Genomic DNA, 20,667 nt, shown 5'->3' with positions numbered 1-20,667 from the left:
AGAGATTCTCTACCAGAGTCCTGGGAGCTTGAGGGCCCTCTTCAGTATCTTAGCTGTTCCAAGGACTGATCTCTTCTGGATGGAGATGTCAGATGTTTCTCCAGGTATTTGTTGGAGCCTCTTCTCCAGTGTGGGGGACACGGCCCCCAGTGCTCCCATCACTATGGGTACTACTGTTGCTTTCACCCTCCAGGCCTTCTCCAGTTCTTCCTTGAGGCCTTGGTACTTCTTCAGTTTCTCCTTTTTCCTGATATTTCAATCATTGGGGATGGGTACATGGATCACTACGGCTTTCCTCTGCTGCTTATCCATGATCACTATGTCCGCTTGATTGGCCACCACCATTTTGGCCACCTGCCGTGAGGTGCTGTATTGCTTGAGGGGCTCCTTTGCATAATCCGCACCTGGGATCCTGCCTAGTATGCTAGATCTGGGCCTCGATCATTCTGGTGCTCAGGGCCTGCTCTTGTGCTGCCATGATTATTGCCTCTGTGCTGTCCTTCACGGTGTGTTCAGACCAAACGCGTTTTGAGCGTCAAAAATGCTTATAATGCTGAACGCTCGATGCTGGTCATTAAACTGCCACTTTTGTGTCCGACGCCCAAAATGCTCCTGCTCCTGGGGGAAAAGAGAGTAGGGAAAAGCAGAGCTTTCCTTCTGGTCACGCTGAATGATGGCAGATTCAGTAGAGAGATAGCATGGTTTTATTTAATAAATAAAGCTAGAGAACATCGTCGTAGGGCAGTGATAGTCACTGTTAAACAAGAGCTGCACTCAGCAAAGATCCGGTACCGCCCCCCCAAAACAAAGCATTGCCACGCTACGTATCCTGCTATGTTGCCAAATCAGTAACATTAAGCTTTTTAGCAAGGAATGTCTTCATCTTCATGCCGCTTATCCGGGGTCGGGTCGCGGGGCCAGCAGCCTAAGCAGGGAAGCCCAGACTTCCCTCTCCCCAGCCACATTTGTCAACTCTTCGGGGGGATCCCGAGGCGTTCCCAGGCCAGCCGAGAGATATAATCCCTCCAGCGTGTCTTGGGTCTTCCCCTGGGTCTCCTCCCAGAGGGACGTGCCTGGAACACCTCACCAGGGAGGTCCAGGAGGCATCCTGACCAGATGCCCGAGCCACCTCAACTGGTTCCTCTCGATGCGGAAGAGCAGCGGCTCTACTCTGAGCCCCTCCCGGATGACCGAGCTCCTCACCCTATCTCTAAGGGAGAGCCCGGCCACCCTGCGGAGGAAACTCATTACAGCCGCCTGTATACGAGATCTCGTTCTTTCGGTCACGACCCACAGCTCATGACCATAGGTGAGGGTAGGAACGTAGATCGACTGGTAAATCGAGAGCTTCGCCTTCTGGCTCAGCTCCTTCTTCACCACGACAGACCGGCGCAGAGTCCGCATTACTGCAGATGCTGCACCGATCCGTCTGTCCATCCCACGCTCCATCCTTCCCTCACTCGTGAACAAGACCCAGAGATATTTAAACTCCTCCACTTGAGGCAGGACCTGACTCTCGAACCGGAGAGGGCAATCCACCCTATTCTGGCTGAGGACCATGGTCTCAGATTTGGAGGTGCTGATTCCCATCCCAGCCGCTTCACACTCGGCTGTGAATCACTCAAGTGAGAGCTGGAGATCATGACCAGATGAAGCCAACAGGACCACGTCATCTGCAAAAAGCAGGGACCCAATCCTGATGCCACCAAGTCGGATCCCCTCAACACCTCGGCTGCACCTAGAAATTCTGTCCATATAAGTTATCAACCGAATCGGTGATAAAGGGCAGCCTTGGCAGAGTCCAACCCTCACTGGAAACGAATCCGACTTACCACCAGATGTACAAGGGGGTCCAGTACCCCATACTCCCGGAATACCACCCACAGGAGTCCCCAGGGGACATGGTCGAATGACTTCTCCAAAACCGCAAATCACACGTAGACTGGTTTGGCAAATTCCCATGCCCCAGTACCCTGAAGAGGGTATAGAGCTGGTCATGGATCCTCCTCTCTAACACCCCTGAATAGACCTGACCAGGGAGGCTGAGAAGAATGATGCCCCTGTAGTTGAAGCACACCCTCCAGTCCCTCTTCTTGAAAAGGTGGACCATCATCCCAGCCTGCCAGTCCAGAGGCACTGTACTCATTGTCCATGCAATTCTTCTGAGGTGTGTCAGCAAACATGTCTTTCCTCATCAAAAGACATGTTGGTAGGATTGAGGGGGTTTTCCTTCCACAAAGTCCTGAGTCGAGATCAGCACCAACGACCTTACGGCCACAGCTCTGGCTGGCTGTGTCAATCATAGAGGCACAGAACACTCGACTCAATATCCACACCTTACTTGGGACACGGTTGAAGTTCTGCCGTTGGTGGGAGTCGAAGATCACTCTGACAGGGGACTTCATAGACGTTCCAAGCAGATCCATACAACACAATGGGGTTGTGTCCCGCACACTGGAGAAGTGGCTGTAACAGAAGTCTTGGAGAAACATTACACATCTCCATTGAGAGGAACGCAGTCCTCGGAACTGCTAAGATACTTTGTAAGACCCTCAAGCTCCCAGGACTTTGGTGAAGGACCTGTGCTTCAGATGAACAGCCATCTGTCTTGCTCAGAGGGGATGGAAGTGGAGGGGGGGGGGGGGGGGGGGAGTGTTTATCAATATGCTCTTTATTAACCTAGTCATGTACCTGACTGCTTGCCAATGAACCAAATATATGTCAAATGCTCCTGCATCTTGTTCAGCATTTGCACCAGGTTCTTTTCCTGACTTGTTATTCCTGTTTCAGCGTTTTTAGAGATGTCACAAAGAGAAGACACGTATGGGCAGAATCTGAGCTAATTTTTGGCACTAGTGGCTTAGTTACGGACCAGTGGGTTCCAAGCCTAGCTTGGATTATGGCAAGTCTCCTCTGGGCCACATATCCAGATCCCAGTTGTCGAATGTATATGGATTACATTACAAGTATTTTGTGGGTAAGAAGTCATACAGGAAGCCTTCTTGTATGAATTCTTGAGGTAGTCATGTGGCTGATTTTTGGCAGAAAACGTAAGTCAAGGTCACTCTGAAGAGCAAGAATGATCATGTTTATTCTTCCTGACAGCTGTTTGGTCAAGCTTGTTCAGTGTTTAATAAGAAGCAGTTTTTACTATGTTCATCATTTTTCATTTTTTTATATTCATCACCACACCTCCACTCTATGTTATTCCTTAGACTGGTTTTAATTGAACCTCATCAACATCTCCACATATACACTGAGTTTAATTCCCTCTATTCTATTCTATTCTATTCTATTCTATTCTATTCTATTCTATTCTGGTAACATGTGGGGAAATTAATCCTTACTGTAAAGTGGTCATCTCAGTCAGGGATGGCTGAGTGGCTTTCAGGTAGCTGGCCCGACGGGCCTGGATCTTGGGTGAGGGTTTGGGACTCCCATCAGAGTCTCCGCTGTCGTCTTCAGCCATGGCTTTGACATAGCTGCCACTCCTCATCCTTCGACAGGGAATGTCATCCTCCTTCCCCAAAGGAGAGAAGCCGCTCCACTCATCCTGAGGTACCTGATAATTGGGCACAGAGGACACCGAAGCACTGTCAGACTGATCCAGTCCACTACTTCCTGAGACCCAGACACCAAGGTGCCAAACTGACCTGCTCTCATAGTGCAGGGAGCCCATCAACAAAAAGCTAGCATGCAGAGCAACGATGGACATGATACAGATGAGATGTAACAATCACTCTTGTCCCCACATGTCCACACACAGCTGTTCGTCAAACTAATTAGTATGAAACAGTGTGTTGGGGTCACTCACACATATCTCTCTGGCTAATTCAAGCATCTGCTTTGCAGAGTTAGTGATTTCACTGACACATAGGAAGGTCCAGACATTGTGTGTTAGGAAGTGGGTGCGTGTTTACATGTGTGTGTCTCGACTCATTAGCTGAGAATGGGCAGATTTATGGTGTCAGAGGTAAATTATGTTTCACTAAAAATAATAACTGCACAAAAATGTATCAAAACCAACAGTTTTACTAAAAACTTAAACATCCACCTAGATTCAAATTCCTTCAACACACAAAGCTGGTAACATAACTGATTTGATACTGAACAGAAACAGCTGATCTATCAGTCACTCCCCTGCACCTCTCAGACCACTTCCTGGTCACATTCTCAGCCCTCCTTTCTCCTATCACTCAAGCAGCTCTGAAATGGTTTCCTACCACAGAAACTTAAGATCTCTACACAGCTGTCTGACAACGATTACCTTCCCTTTCCACTCAGACTTCGCTTTATTATCTCTTTACTACAGAAGCACTTTGCTCCTCTCTGGACAAATTCAGTCCTCTGCTGTCTAATCCTGCTGACTGCAGACATGTTGGCTTCCTGTTTTACTGAAAAGGCTGCTACCATCAGGAATCACTTCTCTGAGCCTGACCAGCTCAGTCCACCACATCCAGCTAGTGGTGCCTCACTTTGCTCTTTCTGCCCTCTGAATGAGGACCAAGTCTCTAAACTTCTAGTCAACTCTAAAGCCACTAGCTGTCCTCTGGATCCGGTCCCTACCGACATCCTGCAGAGCATTTTACCTCCAATCAATCTGCAGTGACCCATATTATCATCTCCTCTCTGGAATCCGCTGTCTTTCCCTCTGTCTTCCAGCAAGCTCGGGTCACCCCGCTGCTGAAGAAACCCACACTCAACCCAGTCCAGGTTGGAAACTACCGGCCGGTCTCACTGGTGCCGTTCATGTCCACACTACTGGAGCGGGTCGTCTTCAGTCTCCCAGTTCCTCCATGATAGAAACCAGTTAGATCCACATCAGTCTGGCTTCACTCCACTGGAACTGGTCTCCTGTCTGCTACTGGTTCCCTAACACCAGATCCACCGGTCAGTCCTGGTCCTGCTGGACCAGATCCACTGGTCAGTCCTGGTCCTGCTGGACCAGATCCACCGGTCAGTCCTGGTCCTGCTGGACCAGATCCACTGGTCAGTCCTGGTCCTGCTGGACCTGTTTGCTGCTTCTGACCCAGCCAACCATCAGATCCTCCTCTCCACTCTCTGAGCTCGGCATCTCTGGATCTGTCCTCTCGTGGTCCACGTCCTACCTCTCAGGAAGATCCTTCAGAGTATCCTGGTGAGGAGAAGTGTCCAGATCACATGAAAACAGGGGAGCCTCAGGGATCGGTGCTCGGCCCTCTTCTCTTTCCACTATCCACCTCCTCACTCGGTGCAGTTAGAAGCTCTCATGGCTTCTCCTACCACTGCTATGCAGATGACACTCAGCTTTTCCTTTCCTTCCCACCAGACGACACAACGTTTCTCTGAGAATATCAGCTTGACTTGCTGATATCTCTGCATGGATGAAGGATCGCCACCTTCAGCTCCATCTGTCCAAGACAGAGCTCATTGTCTGTCCAGCCAATCCTTCATTACCTCTGCAGATACGTGTGAAGCTCCACTCTGTCACACTTGTTCCTACGTCTGCTGCCTGGAATCTGGGTGTCATGGTGGATGACCAGTTGACCTTTAAGGTCCATGTTGCCCCAGTTGCTCGTACCTGCCGATTTGCTCTTTACAACAGTTGCAGAACATCAAATTTAAAGCTCTGCTTCCAGTTTACAAAACAGTAAGTCAAATGTCTATCTGTCTATCTTCACTTCTTCATGCAGAACTACACTCCCTCTTCACAGTTATGCTCCTTTCTCCTTGTTTTTAATTTTCTTTCAAATAAACCAATACCCCCCCCCCCCCCCCCCCCCAACACACACACACTCAAAACAAGACAATGAAGTCAAATGAATAATAATAATAATAAATTATAAATAATAATGAGAGAAGCTACAAAACACTCTGAGACGCTAAAGTAAATATATGAGAATTTTCAAGTGACTTTTTAATAATTGCAAACAAGAAGACACAGCTGGAGAGCTGCAGCACGACTGACTAATTCCATCCGAATTTGAGAGAAAGCGACTCAACTGAGTGTCTGTCTTCTGTAGATGTGTGACGTCAAACAGACACAAATGAGCAGTTTGGCTATAAAAAGCAAATGCGGGGAAAGGACCAGCTGCAGTATCATCATCAGCAGCGCCTCTCACCCACGCACCAACTCCACATCCGCAGCAGATCCACACTTAGATGGCTGTAGTGCTGAGAAACAAGGCAATGCTCCTGTCACTGTCTCGTCATCTCACAGTCTGCCTGTTGGTGATTTAAGGCATCGTCATCCATTGCTGAAGTACAAAAGTCTGCATGCATAAAACCATGCACAGTGCCTCAGTATGTACAGTGTGTTCCAAGCATCTACTGAGAATTTTTACACTACAGAATGTAGACTGTTTCCTTGGCAACACTGTTTTGATGGCTTAAGGCAGCAGCATTAGTAATAACAGGTAAGCGAAGATGTTGCTGAAGATATTCATGAACATACAGAAGAGAGAACTGGAATCATCAGTCAACCTGCTGTCTGTAGTGTTTCATATTAACTCTTCTTCATGATAATACCAACAATAATTCAGAGCTTTGAAAAAATACTGCATTTTATGCTGCTTCACTTTTCTTCAGTTTACCGGCTTCCTCATATCTCTAAACTTCAGACATGATACCATAAATCTCAGGCCACAAATAACAATGCTGTTAGCCTCAATGCTGTAATGTATGAGGACAATGGAACAAACTAAAAAGGAGCCTGCAAAAGTGAGTCCGTTTTATGAGTCAGAAATCAAATTTATCTGAAGTTTAACATGAACCACTCCAGTGGTCACATCACACTCTAATAACTGAAGAAGTCAACTTCAGTCTTTTAGGAAGAAGCAAAGCATGTGATGTGTAATTGCGACAGGAATAATGTGTGAAATGTTGGTGACAAGTCACCACATGACACGGCCAGTTACCCTGCAGAGGAGCTTTCCTGTTGGCTTGACAGTGATGTGTAAGCACAAACACAAACCCACATAATGAAGACAATGAAATTACCACCCATACAGACCCTTTCCAAAAGATTTGAATATCATCAAAAAGTTTTTTCATTTCCATAATTCCAATAAATAGGTTGAACTTTCATAAATTGTGGATTCAGGGCCCACAATTCAAATGATTTCATTATTTACTTGGTTTTTTTTTGGTTTTTTTTAATAATTTGGGCTTCCAGCTAATAAAACCCATGAAAACATTCATTCATTCATTCATTCCCTGAACTGCTTAATCCGATCATGGGTCACAGGGGAGCTGGAGCCTATCCCAGCAGCCTTCAAACAAGAGGCGGGGTACACCTTGGACAGGTCGCCAGACCACCACAGAGCCCCATGAAAACAGCAATTCAAAACATTACCATACATGAAGAAAACAGCCCAAATTTTGCAAAGCATGAACGTTTTAAACTGTGTCTCACTGTGTCAAACAGAGAAGATTTAAGAATCTGGCAGAGATGCAGAAAGAGTGGAAAAACCACTATATTCAGATGCATCTGGGAGATGGGCTACAACTGTTAGGTTCCTCAGGTCAAGTCTCTTCTGAGCCTGAGCCAATGTAGGAAGCGTCACAACTGGGCCAAGGAGAAGAAGGACTGGACTGCTGGCCAGTACTCCAAGGTCCTTTTTTCTGATGAAAGTGAAAACAGGAAACATCCATCCAAGCTTTACTCCAACACAGGTCCATGAATGTGTTGCTAGAATGACAGCTTTAATGCGTATAACACTAGATAACGTTGCTCCTCTGAAGAAGAAGAGAACCAGCCAGAAGAAGCGGTGGTTTAATTCCCAGTTTCAAGCTTTAAAACAGACATCAAGATGTTTGGAAAGAAAATGGCGTTCATCTGGCTTAGAAGACTGTCGCATAGTCTGGAAAGAAAGTTTAATAGTGTATAAAAAGCCTTGCGTGTGGCTAGAACAGCTTATTATTCATAATTGATAGAGGAGAAGAAGAACAACCCCAGGTTTCTCTTCAGCACTGGAACCAGACTGATAAGAGCCATAGTGCCGTTGAGCCATCTATTCCTTTCAACCTCAGCTGTGACGACTTTATGAGTTTCTTTGTAAACAAAATAGTTTCTATCAGGAAGGAAATCAGTAATAACCTGAACACTACTAATGTTATTTCATCTGCAGCAGCCTTAGAGACGTCTTTAGAAGCTGATTGTCATTTGGACCGTTTCTTGCCTGTACAGCTCTCCGAGTTAACCAACATAATAGCTTCATCTAAACCTTCAGCCTGTGTTTTAGACCCCATCCCAACCAGATTATTCAAATAAATAAGTTTCTGAATCAATACATCTGGACTGGACCTGATCAATACATCTCTATTAATAGGATATGGACTTCAATATGTTAAGACAGCTGTAATTAAATCGTTGCTTAAAAAACCAACTCTGGATCCAGGAGTTTTAGCTCATCATAGACCAATATCTAATCTCCCCTTCTGGTCTAAAGTTCTGGAGAAAACAGTTTCAACCCAACTATGTTCCTATCTGAGCAGAAACAATCTGAAGAGTTCCAGCCAGGATTTAGAGCTCATCATAGCACAGAGACAGCACTGGTGAAAGTCTAATGATCTTCTCATGGCCTCAGATAAAGGACTTCTGTCTGGACTCATTCTTTTAGATCTCAGTTCTGCATTCGACACTATTGATCACAATATTCTGCTACAGAGGCTGGAACATGTTATTGGGATTAAAGGGACCGCATTAGACTGGTTCCAGTCAGATTTATCTGATAGATTTCAGTTTGTAAATGTAAATGATGAGTCTTCCTCCCACACCAGGGTAAGTCATGGAGTTCCTCAGGGTTCTGTACTTGGACCAATACTTTTCACATTATACATGCTTCCCTTAGGAAATATCACCAGGCAGCATGGTATAAATTTTCATTGCTATGCGGATGACACTCAGATCTACCTCTCCATGAAGCCAGATGAAACCAACCAGTTTCTTAGATTACAAAGATGTCTTACAGACATCAAGACCTGGATGACTCTGAATTTTCTCCTTTTAAACTCAGACAAGACAGAGGTCGTTATCTTCAGGCTGAAAAACTTAGAACAAAATCATCCAGTTATGTAATTAATCTGGATGGCATTAATCTGGCCTCCAGTACCACTGTGAGGAATCTTGGAGTCATTATTGACCAGGACTTGTCTTTTAGCTCACATGTAAAACAGGTTTCTAGAACCGCCTTCTTCCACCTGCGTAATATTGCAAAAATTAGGAGCATCTTGTCTCAGAAAGATGCAGAAAAATGAGTCCATGCCTTTATTACTTCCAGACTGGATTACTGCAATTCCTTATTTATGGGTTGTCCCAAATATGCCCTGAAAAGTCTCCATCTGATCCAAAATGCTGCAGCGAGGGTTCTGATGAGGACTAGCAGGAGAGATCATGTTTCACCAGTTTTAGCCTCTCTACACTGGCTCCCTGTTAAATCCAGGAGAAAGTTTAAAATTCTTCTCCTCACATATAAAGCTCTTCATGACCAAGCTCCATTGTACATAAAAGATCTTATAGTTCCATATATTCCAAATAGAGCACTTGGCTCTCAGACTGCAGGTTTACTGGTGGTTCCCAGAGTCTCAAAGAGTACTATGGGAGGAAGGGCCTTTAGCCATCAGGCTCCTCTCTGATGGAACCAGCTCCCACCGTGGGTTCAGGAGGCAGACTCCCTCCACACCTTTAAGATGGAGCTGAAAACCTTCCTTTTTCATGATTCTTATAGTTAGGATATGAGCATCTCCTGAGTTGGAGTCTGCATGTACCCTAACCCTAACCCAACTGTCCAGGTTCTGCTCATTGCTCTTATAGTTATGGGTAGTCTAGCCATCCATTACTTATGTAGCAATGGGGATGTTACCTGATGCACTGAGAAGTTGTTGGGGAAAATTGTTATGGGTTTGGTTTGAATTAAGTATTAGACATATATGCATTGATTTGCTGTGATCCTGCTGTGTTTTGTGTCTATGCACAAAGCTTTCTTTAAGTTATATGATCCTTGTCTGGAATGTGCAGACAAAGTCTGAGACAGGAAGAGTTTCCTGCAGGACATCTGTTTTTGTCAACTGCTTGGTTGACCAGTTGCTTAAGGTTAAAGGTCAGGAAGAGAATGATTGTTTTCTGTGGTCTGCCCAGCAACTAGGAGGAGTTAAGCATGGTTTATAATCGGGTGTTACTTCAGCATCTGGAGAGAGAGTTCTCTCTCCAAGCTCCAGCGTGTGCTTGTATTAGTTTATAATAAAATGTTCATTGTAAGAAGACAGTTGACTCTTAGATGTATTACAACTTCTCAAGACCAGAGTATTTTCCACCACAAAGTACCTCGCTCTATTTCTCTAATATATTAATGTATAAATATATGCCAATATTGCCGTCTCTAACTTATTACTCCTTTTTTCTGCAGGTCTTCCTGAATAAGTGCAGTTGTACATGTTGATCTGTCTTTCCTGTCCTCTCCACCCCAACCAGTCAAGGCAGATGGCTGCCCTCCCTGAGCCGGGTTCTGCTGGAGGTTTTCTTCCTGTTAAAGGAGAGTTTTTCCTTCCCACTGTCGCCTCGTGCAGCTCAGGATGGAGGATTGGATCCAAGTCATGAATGGATGCAATCAGTTGGTTTCTATTATAGGATATGTATGGATTGGCTCGGAATGATATGTATGTAAAGTGTCCTGGGACAACATTGTTGTGAAGTGGCGCTGTACAAATAAAGTTGAACTGAACTGAATTGAATTGAAATACTTTGAATTGTGGGCCTTGAATGAATAAACTATGAAAGTTTAACTCTTTTCATAGAATTATGGAAATTCTATAAGTAAGGATTAAACAACGACAAGGCGTACATTAGACAGTAATAATGTGCGACGCAGAGTCTAGAACACCAAGATGCACAGCGCATTATAACCATCTCGCATCTGAGTGGTTTTATCCGGTTCTACCATGTTCCCACACAGTAAATATTTCATAACACATTTATATTTCCCTTTTACAAAACTTAAGTATGCTAGAGTATAGGAACTATTTCATGTTGACCTCCATGTAGTTTTTATGCCAAACCACCATTGTCAGCTACAGCAGTTTCTCTCATTCACCTGTTAAAAGATAATTGATCTGAATCAGCTGATCAACTCATTGCTATGGTGAGGCCCGTAGGGTAGTGATATTAGAGTGATACAACTCGCCGAACTATGTGTGAATTCACACTGTTTTAGTAACCTGCTTAATATGTCATCAGCATAACAATAAAAGTTTATTCCATGTTGTCTAATAATTTTGCCTAAAGGGAGCATATATAGTGTGAAGAGTATTGGTCCAAGTACAGAACCTTGAGGAACTCCATGACTTACTGTAGTTTGTGAGGAGGACTTGTCATTTACATGAACAAACTGAAGTCTAGCAGATAAATATGATTTAAACCAGCTTAACGCTGTACCTGTAATTCCAATCACCTGTTCTAGTCTTTGTAACAGAATGTTATGATCGACTGTATCAAATGCAGCACTAAGATCAAGCAAGATAAGTACGGACACAAGTCCTTTGTCTGAGGCCATAAGAAGGTCATTAGTAACTTTCACCAATGCCGTCTCAGTGCTATGATGAGCTCTAAATCCTGACTGAAACTCCTCGCATAAATTATTTCTGCTCAGGTGGGCATGTAGCTGAGCTGAAACTATTTTCTCCAGAATTTTGGACATAAACGGGAGGTTAGATATAGGTCTATAATTTGCTATCACTTCTGGATCCAGAGATTGCTTTTTAAGTAAAGGCTTGATTACAGCAGTTTTAAATGATTGTGGTACATATTCTGTCACTAAAGACATATTGATAAGATTTAGTAGTGATGTATTAATTAAAGGGAAAATGTCCTTAAAGAGGCTCGTTGGGAGAGGGTCTAAGATACAGGTGGATGGTTTAGATGAAGCTATTATTTTAGTTAATTCAGAGGGTTGGACAGGACAGAAACTATTTAGACACAAGTCAGATCCTGGTTCTAAGGATGCTTCAGAGACCACAACAGGCTCAACATTATAAGTAGAAGGAAGAATATTGTGGATTTGATCTCTAATAGTATCAATTTTATTCCTGAAAAAATACATGAAATCATCACAGCTAAATGAGAAAGGAATACATGGCTCCACAGCGCTCCGGCTCCTAGTAAGCCTGGCTACAGTGCTGAAAAGAAACCGAGGGTTGTTTTTGTTTTCCTCTATCAATGATGAATAATAAGCTGTTCTTGCCGTACGTAAGGCTTTTTTGTATACAATTAAACTTTCTTTCCAGGTTAAGTGAGACTCCTCTAGTCCTGATGATCGCTATCTGTTTTCCAAACGCCTTGACGCCTGTTTTAGAGCTCGAAGCTGGGAATTAAACCAGGGAGCCTTCATAATCTTACCTAATTTCTTCTTCTTTAGGGGAGCAACATTATCCAAGGTTGTACGCATTGAAGCTGTTATAGTATCAGCATGTTGATCAATCTGAGCAGGAGTAAGGCTTAAAGGGGGACTCTCAGTCATGCTAACACATGGTAGAGGGGAAAAAATTGATTCAATTGATTGTTTAAAATTTGTAATATTATTGTCTGATAAACATCTACTATAGTAGAATTTATTTTTTGGTCAGTGAGTAATCAAATAAAGTGAATTCAAAGGTTAATAAGAAGTGATCGGACAAGACAGGGTTTTGAGGAAATACTTTGAGCTTATCAGTCTCAATACCATATGTTAGAACCAGATCAAGAGTATGACCATGAGAGTGAGTGGCTCCATGGACATTTTGTGAAAACCCAATTGAGTTTAGAATAGAGCTAAAGGAAATGTTTAAACTATCATTTTCATGGTCAACATGAATATTAAAATCACCTAGTACAATGACTTTATCAGTAGTCAGCACTAACTCAGACAAGAGATCAGAGAATTCGGTCAGAAACTCGGAGTAAGGTCCAGGTGGGCGATACACTAATGCTAAAAGGAGCGGTTTCTCTCAATTCCATTTTGGATGAGATAAATTTAATGTCAGGAATTCAAAGGATTTATAGTTAGTTTTGAGCTTAGGATTAATTAATAATTCTGACTGAAAAATAGCTGCAACACCTCCTCCTCTGCCTGTAGTTCTAGGAATGTGAAAGTTTAAATAGTTAGCTGGTGTAGCTTCATTAATACTAACATAATCCTCTTGCTGTAACCAGGTTTCCGTAAGACAGAATAAATCAATGTGGTGATCACCTATCAAGTCATTGACTAATAAAGACTTATTTGGGAGGGATCTGATATTCAGTAGGCCACACTTTATTGTCTTGTTTTCAGATTTTATTAGATCCATTGTTTTTATTTTTAGGAGGTTTCCATTATTAACCCCAGAAGTGTTTTTGTGTTGTTTAATTCTTACTGCTGGGAAGTTGTATAAGATCGGAATGGGGTTTTGGGTGGGCGGCGGCAGGTGGGAAGCTGCAGAAAAGTGTGTAGGACTACAATTCTGCCTCCTGGTCCCAACCCTGAGTTGTCAATTTAGCTGACTAATAAAAGAGTCCATATTGCTAGATAAGAGAGCGTGGGATGGATGCCATCTCTCCTAATAAGACCAGGCTTTCCCCAAAAAGCGCTCCAATTATCTATAAAACCCACGTTGTTATCGGGACACCACCTAGACAACCAGCGGTTGAAAGATGACATGCGGCTAAACATGTCATCGCTGATTAAATTTGGCAAGGGACCAGAGAAAACTACGGAGTCCGACATGCTCTTGGCAAAGTTACACACCGAAGCAACATTAATTTTAGTGACCTCCGATTGGCGTAACCAGGTGTCGTTACCGCCGACGTGAATTACAATCTTACAGTATTTACGTTTAGCCTTAGCCAGCAGTTTCAAATACGATTCGACGTCGCCCGCTCTGGCCCCAGGAATGCATTTGACTATGGTCCCCGGTGTCTCTAGAGCCACGTTTCTGACTATGGAACTACCTATAATCAGGGTTTCTGCCTCAGCGGGTGTGTCGCCGAGCGGGGAAAATCTGTTAGAAACGTGAACAGGTCGGTGGTGGCCAGTGGGTTTTGGTTTGGGGCTACGCTTCCGCCTGACCGTCGTCCAGCCCGCCTCGGCTCCCGGCTGCGCGGGAACTGCTGAGGGACCGCTAGGTGGGCTAGCTGCCCTGGCTGGTAGCGCCGCACTGGCTAATGGGGGCTTGCTGACTAACTGCTTCCCTAACTGCGTGCGGAGCTGGGCTTCTAACTCACAGAGCCTCGCCTCCAAAGCTGCCAAGCTGCTACACTTAATACACCTACCGTTATCACTAAAGGAGGCGGAGGAGTAGCTAAACATCAGACACACCGAGCAAGAAAAGGCAGGGGACCGGGGTGTGGGAAGAGAGCTAGCAGCCATGCTAAAACCGAGTGCTTGAGCTGTTTAAGTCAGTAAACAGAAAGCCAAAGATCCCAAAAATGAATGCAATATATAGAACAGTGGTTTGGGAAGATATTGTGCGCTAAAGTGAGTGGTTGGTTAACAATAGATAGAAGTTAGAAAGAAGTTAAAGGAGCCAACGGCTCGTAGCAATCCGCAGTGACACACGCTAGGCAAACAGGAAATGACACAATATGTTACCGCAACGTCAGCACATCCCAGTCGCTCAACAACTAGTGATAGCAGGCTAACTGATAGCAGGAGCTTTCTGAATTCAACCATTTATGTTTGAACCAACTCTGAACCTGAGAGAGGAAGGAGCCATGGTGGAAGGAGCGCGTTTACAACAAAGTCATCTCTGAATAGTAAAGTCGTCATTTTAAAGTCTGCTCACCTTGCTGTAAGGTCAGATAGCATGTTGACAACGAGGCATGTCGTTCATGTTAATATGTCTCAGTTGTATTCTGTTTTTTTTTTAACTATGAATGTATTTTTTAATTAATCTGAAGTTAGAGATGTAAAAAATAATGTTGACAACTGCAAAATATTTCCCTGCCAAACTTACACCCACACCACACCGAACTTACCGGCAGCCAGATAAGCACACACACATTTTAACAACACAGAACTGCACAAAGCAGTGCGTTTACTTTTTTTTTTACCATCAGTGTTTATCTTAATCAATTAGCCTATTTAGATGTTTTAGCCAGGAGTCTGGAAAATGTGGTGATTTCCACATGACAGATACATAACATGAAATTCAATATCCTGTATAAATAAAGCGTGACGGTTTGGCTGCAACCTAATGATGAGGCTTCCTGCTGACCTATGTAGATCCGTGTTTTATATATACAACATCACCTGCCATCTTTTATGTTCTAATTATTGTCTCTGTTAAGCTGCACATGTGGAAATTATGCTAATAGAAAGAGAACCGGGACACAGCAAGATATTATTTATTACTCTGCTTAGAAAATAAAAAGTTTCTTTTTCATTTCTTAGCTGCTTAGAATTCAGATATAAATATAATCAAATGGCAAATAACTATAAAAGGTGATTATATATGTTCTTGCCATTTTATATAACAAATAGTAACTGCTGCAGTCACTAAATAAACAACTTTATCATATACACATTTCTGCATCTGACTTCTGAATATAAAATGTAAAACTGAAGTAAAAAAAAAAAAAACACAAAAACAGCCATTTAAAACACAATGTCTTAATTAAAGCCTGTTCCATCCTCCACGAGAAGTGAGAACTTTTTTCTTGTTCTCGAGGCTCCGAGAAGAAAATGACGTCATTTTCTTCTCGAGGCTCCGAGAAGAAAATGACGTCATTTTCTTCTCGCGGACGTGTTTGAGGACAGTTCTTGACACACCGGTCTGGCAGAACTTTTTTCTTGCGGGGCTGCGAGAAGTATCGTGTGATTGGTCGGACATATGAGGTGGGCGTGGTTAACACGGAGAAAGCAGGAAGCGGAGTTGCTGCTTCCGTGCTTTTACTGTTGCCGGCAAAACGGATTGTTTTGATAAAACAGCTGATCGAGGTGGTGAGAAAGTACCAACATTTTTGAATGTGGCAATAAAACACTCTGACCCAGCCACGTGCACGACCCGCCCTGCCGCGGACGAAGTTGCTCGTTAAATATGAAACGAGAAAAGCTCTCGGAGAGCAGAAACCTCCACCAAGCACAATATTAAAGAATACTTTTAAAAAAGTCCTGAAAAGTCCTGATCCGGATCACCACCAAAATTTAATCAGTTTGTCATTTTTACATTTGCAACAACTCTTGAAATATTTGTAAAAATCCGTCCGTAACCTTTTAAGTTATCTTGAGCAAAAAGATGCCGGTAAAAGCATAACTTGGCGGAGGTGACAACCGGATTCATTGGACATGAAAGCGGACATCGCCCCCCGCAGTGATCCCTCCCCCCTCGCTGCAAACGTGCTTCTCGTGGAGCATGTATGGACCTGCCGAAAAAGACGTTTTTTCTTGTTCTTGCAGCCTCGAGAACAAGAACTCAGTTCTTGTGTCTCGTGGAGGATGGAACAAGCTTTAATTAGTGTACAGAAATAAAATCAATGCTAATTTTAAATGTAATAAAATGAAAATGATATTTTTTACTCTCAGTAATTGATTCTGTGAAAACAGTAGCTGAGTTTTCTGGGTTAAATGTGGACTCTTGTTGTTCTGAAACTGCAAAGGATGAGCTTCATCTTCCTCTTCCTCCAGACTGAGTTGAGGCTTCTTCAGCGATGGCTGTTAGGACCAGGGAAGGCTGGAACCACGGGGAAGAGCTGTGCAGACTCCTCCATTATCTTGACTGCTGTCGTCTGGGTTGCTTTTCTGCACAGAACCAGATAGTGTCATCAAAACAAGCAATAAAAGTGCCTCTTAGCTTCCATTAAGAATGTATATGTGTTTGATTAATTATCATTTTCTGTATGTAAAATGAATGAAAAAGATGACAAACCTGTAATTCTGAAGTGAGGATGGAATATCTTTGATGACAGCTGTGTTCCAGTTGTTGCCTGCTTTGCCGGGTCAGTCTATCAGCCAACATCTACCTGTAGATCACTGGTGGCAGGAGATGTGCCGAGCTAAAATCTGCAAATAGAACTTTGAAAAATATCAGATCATCTCATGAATGGATTGTAGGTGTAAATATCTGCAGTTTATGAGTCATCAAAATATTGTAATACCAACAGATGAAATCAAACTTTATAAAGAACTTTACTGCCAAAGGCAACACAAAGTGCTTTGCATACTTAAAAAAAAAAAAAAGAATATTAAATAAAACAGGTTTTCACACATCAAAATACATAATAGAATATTAAAAACACACTAATTTTATTTCACACACTGCTACACACACACACACACACACACACACACACACAACATTTGCCCCCCCTCCCCCACACAAACGTGACTCCTAACTCCTAACCTCCATCTACCTCCATCAATCTATCCACACCAGGTGTCAGATCCCCCATATCCACATAGACTGTTGACATAGCAACTACCTAGATAAAAGCAGGTGGCGGTCCACACCTCAGCAGTAACATGCAGGACCCTCCACCACTTTAGGGGAGTTATTAAGTAAATAGTGACTACACACACTGCAGCCTCTGGAACACAGACAGTTCACCAGCTTCAACCTCCAGCAGGCTCATTTCTGCCCAGTGTTACCAGTAAAATTTATCCGCAGATGTTACATCCTGAACAGCTCCTGTTTTACACACATTACGTGAAAATGTCAGAAAAAAAATGTTTCATTCTGGTTTGAGAGTAAATCCGACGATGGAAATTAAGAGACAGTATAACATCACTTTAAAAATGAAAATACAAATACATATCCTCCCTGATTAAATGATTCCAATATCAGACCACATGCTGGTCACCGTGTTCGATTAAAATGATGCTCTGGTAGCAGGCATGAAAAATAAGAAATAGAGAAGTTTTTTTTACCAACATTTACGTGGCAGAGCAGAAGATAGATACAAGAAAATAAAACATGTGGTTCATTTGTACACAACAAGAGGTTAAACGTTTAGGCTTGTCCTATTAGCATTAGCGTGAGCATTAGCATTATCTGCATCAGGTTAAGTCACATCTCAGTCACGGCAAAAAATAACTTTATATCAGTAATAAACTTACCGACTGCATTGATGGTGAGCCGCTTAAAGTTGTAAATGCCCCTCTTTCCAGCCACAGCAGGGTTGATGCCGTCTTCACCTGTTTTTTTTCCAAAATGCACAAGCAGGCCACAGCCGGCAGAGATGCAGGTGCATTTTCAGAAAAAAGTAATGTAATCCATCTGTTCCTGGTTGTTTGGTCCGCTGATGCAAGGAGACCAAAAACATTCCGGCATTGATTTTGGCAACAGACAACTGAGCAGTGGACATGGGACCGCTGCTTCCACATCTTCTCACAGCTTGTTGATAACTGCGACTGAGGAAGGTCCAGCAGGTGCTTTTAGGTGTAGAAGAGGGGCTGGTCTACGCAAATAGCCTCCAGAGTGACAAAATTCAAGGAGCAAGTCTAAATCACGTGTTTGTGAAAGTTCAGCCTTTTTAGACAGTTTTGCTGAGAACCAGATGGAAAAAACTTTTCATTTTCAAAAGAAATGATAATAATGACTCCTTTAATAATCTAAAACTAAAGCTGTCAAGGATTGTGGAGTTGTGGAACCAAATGCAGAATTGACAGGCAGGAAGGACAAGGAAGTGCTGAGAATATTATTTTAATGAACTGAAGAACTGACGGTGGAAGCACTACAAACCGATAACCAAACACAGGCGTAATTGATTGATATGATAAATGAATCAAGAAACAAGCTAGACAGAAAACACAACTATAAAATAAAAAATCAAAGAAAAACTGAAGACAAAACACAAAACCCACATCATGACAGAAGCTAATTCAAACATAAACCTGAAGTTGTTAATATCCTAAACCCAAAGATGTTTATCTTAACCTAAAGCTGTCAATAACATAAACCTAAAGCTGGTTAAAACTGAAAACATACTGCTAATAGCCTAAACGTGAAGTTGTTAATGACCAAAACTTAAAGCTGTTAATAATCTAAACCAAAAGCTGGTTCAAACAATATTAATAACCTATACCTAAAGATGCTAAGAACCCACACATAAACCTCCTAATAACCTAAATCTAAAGTTGGTTTAAACCTAAACCCAAAGAAGCTTATAGTCAAAGCCTAAAGGTGCTTATAGCTTCAACCAGCTGATAATATTTTAAACTTAAAGCTGGGTCAAACCAAAACCTAAAACTTTTAACTAAAACCTAAAGCTGCTAATGACCTTAACGCAAAGCGTGAAAAAATCCAAACAAAAAACTGCAAATAAACTAAAGCTTCTATCAACCTAAACCTAAAACTGCACATAACCTGAACGTTCAGCTGTTAATACTCTAAACCTAAAGCTGTTAATAACCTAAACACTAAGTTGTTAATAATCTAAAACTAATACTGTTGATAATCTTACCCTAAAGTAGTTAATAACATTAACCTGAAGCAACTACCTTTAAACCTAAAGCTGTCAATAACCTCATCCTAGAACTGGTTCAAACCTAAACCTAAATACCCTCTGTTAATAACCTAAACTTGAAGCTCTTAATAGCTTTAACCTGAAGCCGGTGATAACCTGAACCTTTAATATTAGGGGTAAGCTTAATAAGCTTTAAAAATAATTAATTAAGCAGATTTTAAGTTAAATTTTAATTAAATAAAGATTTTACAGTGACTTTTTGTTTCCATTTCTGGCACTAATAGTTTTTGAACTTATATTATTTCTTGATATTCATTTTTAACTGTTTGTGTATTTGTGCCTGTCATCTGCAAGCAAATACTGGTACTGGTCCAAGAAACCAACATTTTAGAAAAAATCTGTTTATTCCATCTACAATTCAAACCAAATTTTTATTTTATCATTTTGTACTTAAATTTATTGAGCACAAAACTATACTGTAGTCCAGTACCCCCAGCCCGCATCAAAAGGTTCGAAACAACAAGGATTCCGGTAACAATGAGCAGAACAACATACATGAATTACTTTTCAACAAATCATTTCACAGCCAGAATAATGTAGTAAAATTAATATAATTGTCTGTAATTGTAATATAATATAACTGTCTGTCTGTCTGCCTGTCTGTCTGTCTGTCTGTCTACCTGTCTGTCTACCTGTCTGCCTGTCTGTCTGTCTGTCCGTCTGTCTACCTGTCTGTCTGTCTGTCTGTCTGTCTGTCTGTCTGCCTGTCTGTCTGTCTGTCTGTCTGCCTGTCTGTCTGTCTGTCTGCCTGTCTGTCTGTCTGTCTGTCTGTCTGTCTACCTGTCTGTCTGTCTGCCTGTCTGTCTGTCTGTCTGTCTGTCTGCCTGTCTGTCTGTCCGTCTGTCTACCTGTCTGTCTGTCTGCCTGTCTGTCTGTCTGTCCGTCTGTCTACCTGTCTGTCTGTCTGCCTGTCTGTCTGTCTGTCTACCTGTCTGTCTGTCTGTCTGTCTACCTGTCTACCTGTCTGTCTACCTGTCTGCCTGTCTGTCTGTCTGTCCGTCTGTCTACCTGTCTGTCTGTCTGCCTGTCTGTCTGTCTGTCCGTCTGTCCGTCTGTCTACCTGTCTGTCTGTCTGCCTGTCTGTCTGTCTGTCTACCTGTCTGTCTGTCTACCTGTCTACCTGTCTGTCTACCTGTCTGTCTGTCTGCCTGTCTGTCTGTCTGTCTACCTGTCTGTCTGTCTGTCTGTCTACCTGTCTACCTGTCTGTCTACCTGTCTGC

General features: G+C 42.7%; 1 protein-coding gene across 1 annotated transcript in view; it reads right to left on the bottom strand.

The window, feature by feature from the left end:
- Positions 1 to 20,667, bottom strand: part of dlgap1a (discs, large homolog-associated protein 1a) — a gene marked incomplete at its 3' end in the record, with an annotated part of 124,620 nt that overhangs the window by 91,164 nt on the left and 12,789 nt on the right. The window contains exon 2 of the mRNA XM_079244090.1: positions 3,348 to 3,562. Coding sequence (XP_079100216.1) covers positions 3,348 to 3,562 — 215 coding nt within the window. The remainder of the gene's footprint in view (positions 1 to 3,347; positions 3,563 to 20,667) is intronic.

The sequence above is a fragment of the Telmatherina bonti genome (genome assembly GCF_933228915.1).
Source record: "Telmatherina bonti genome assembly, chromosome: 7".
NCBI lineage: Eukaryota > Metazoa > Chordata > Actinopteri > Atheriniformes > Telmatherinidae > Telmatherina > Telmatherina bonti.
This window is presented reverse-complemented; position numbering and strand designations above follow the sequence as displayed.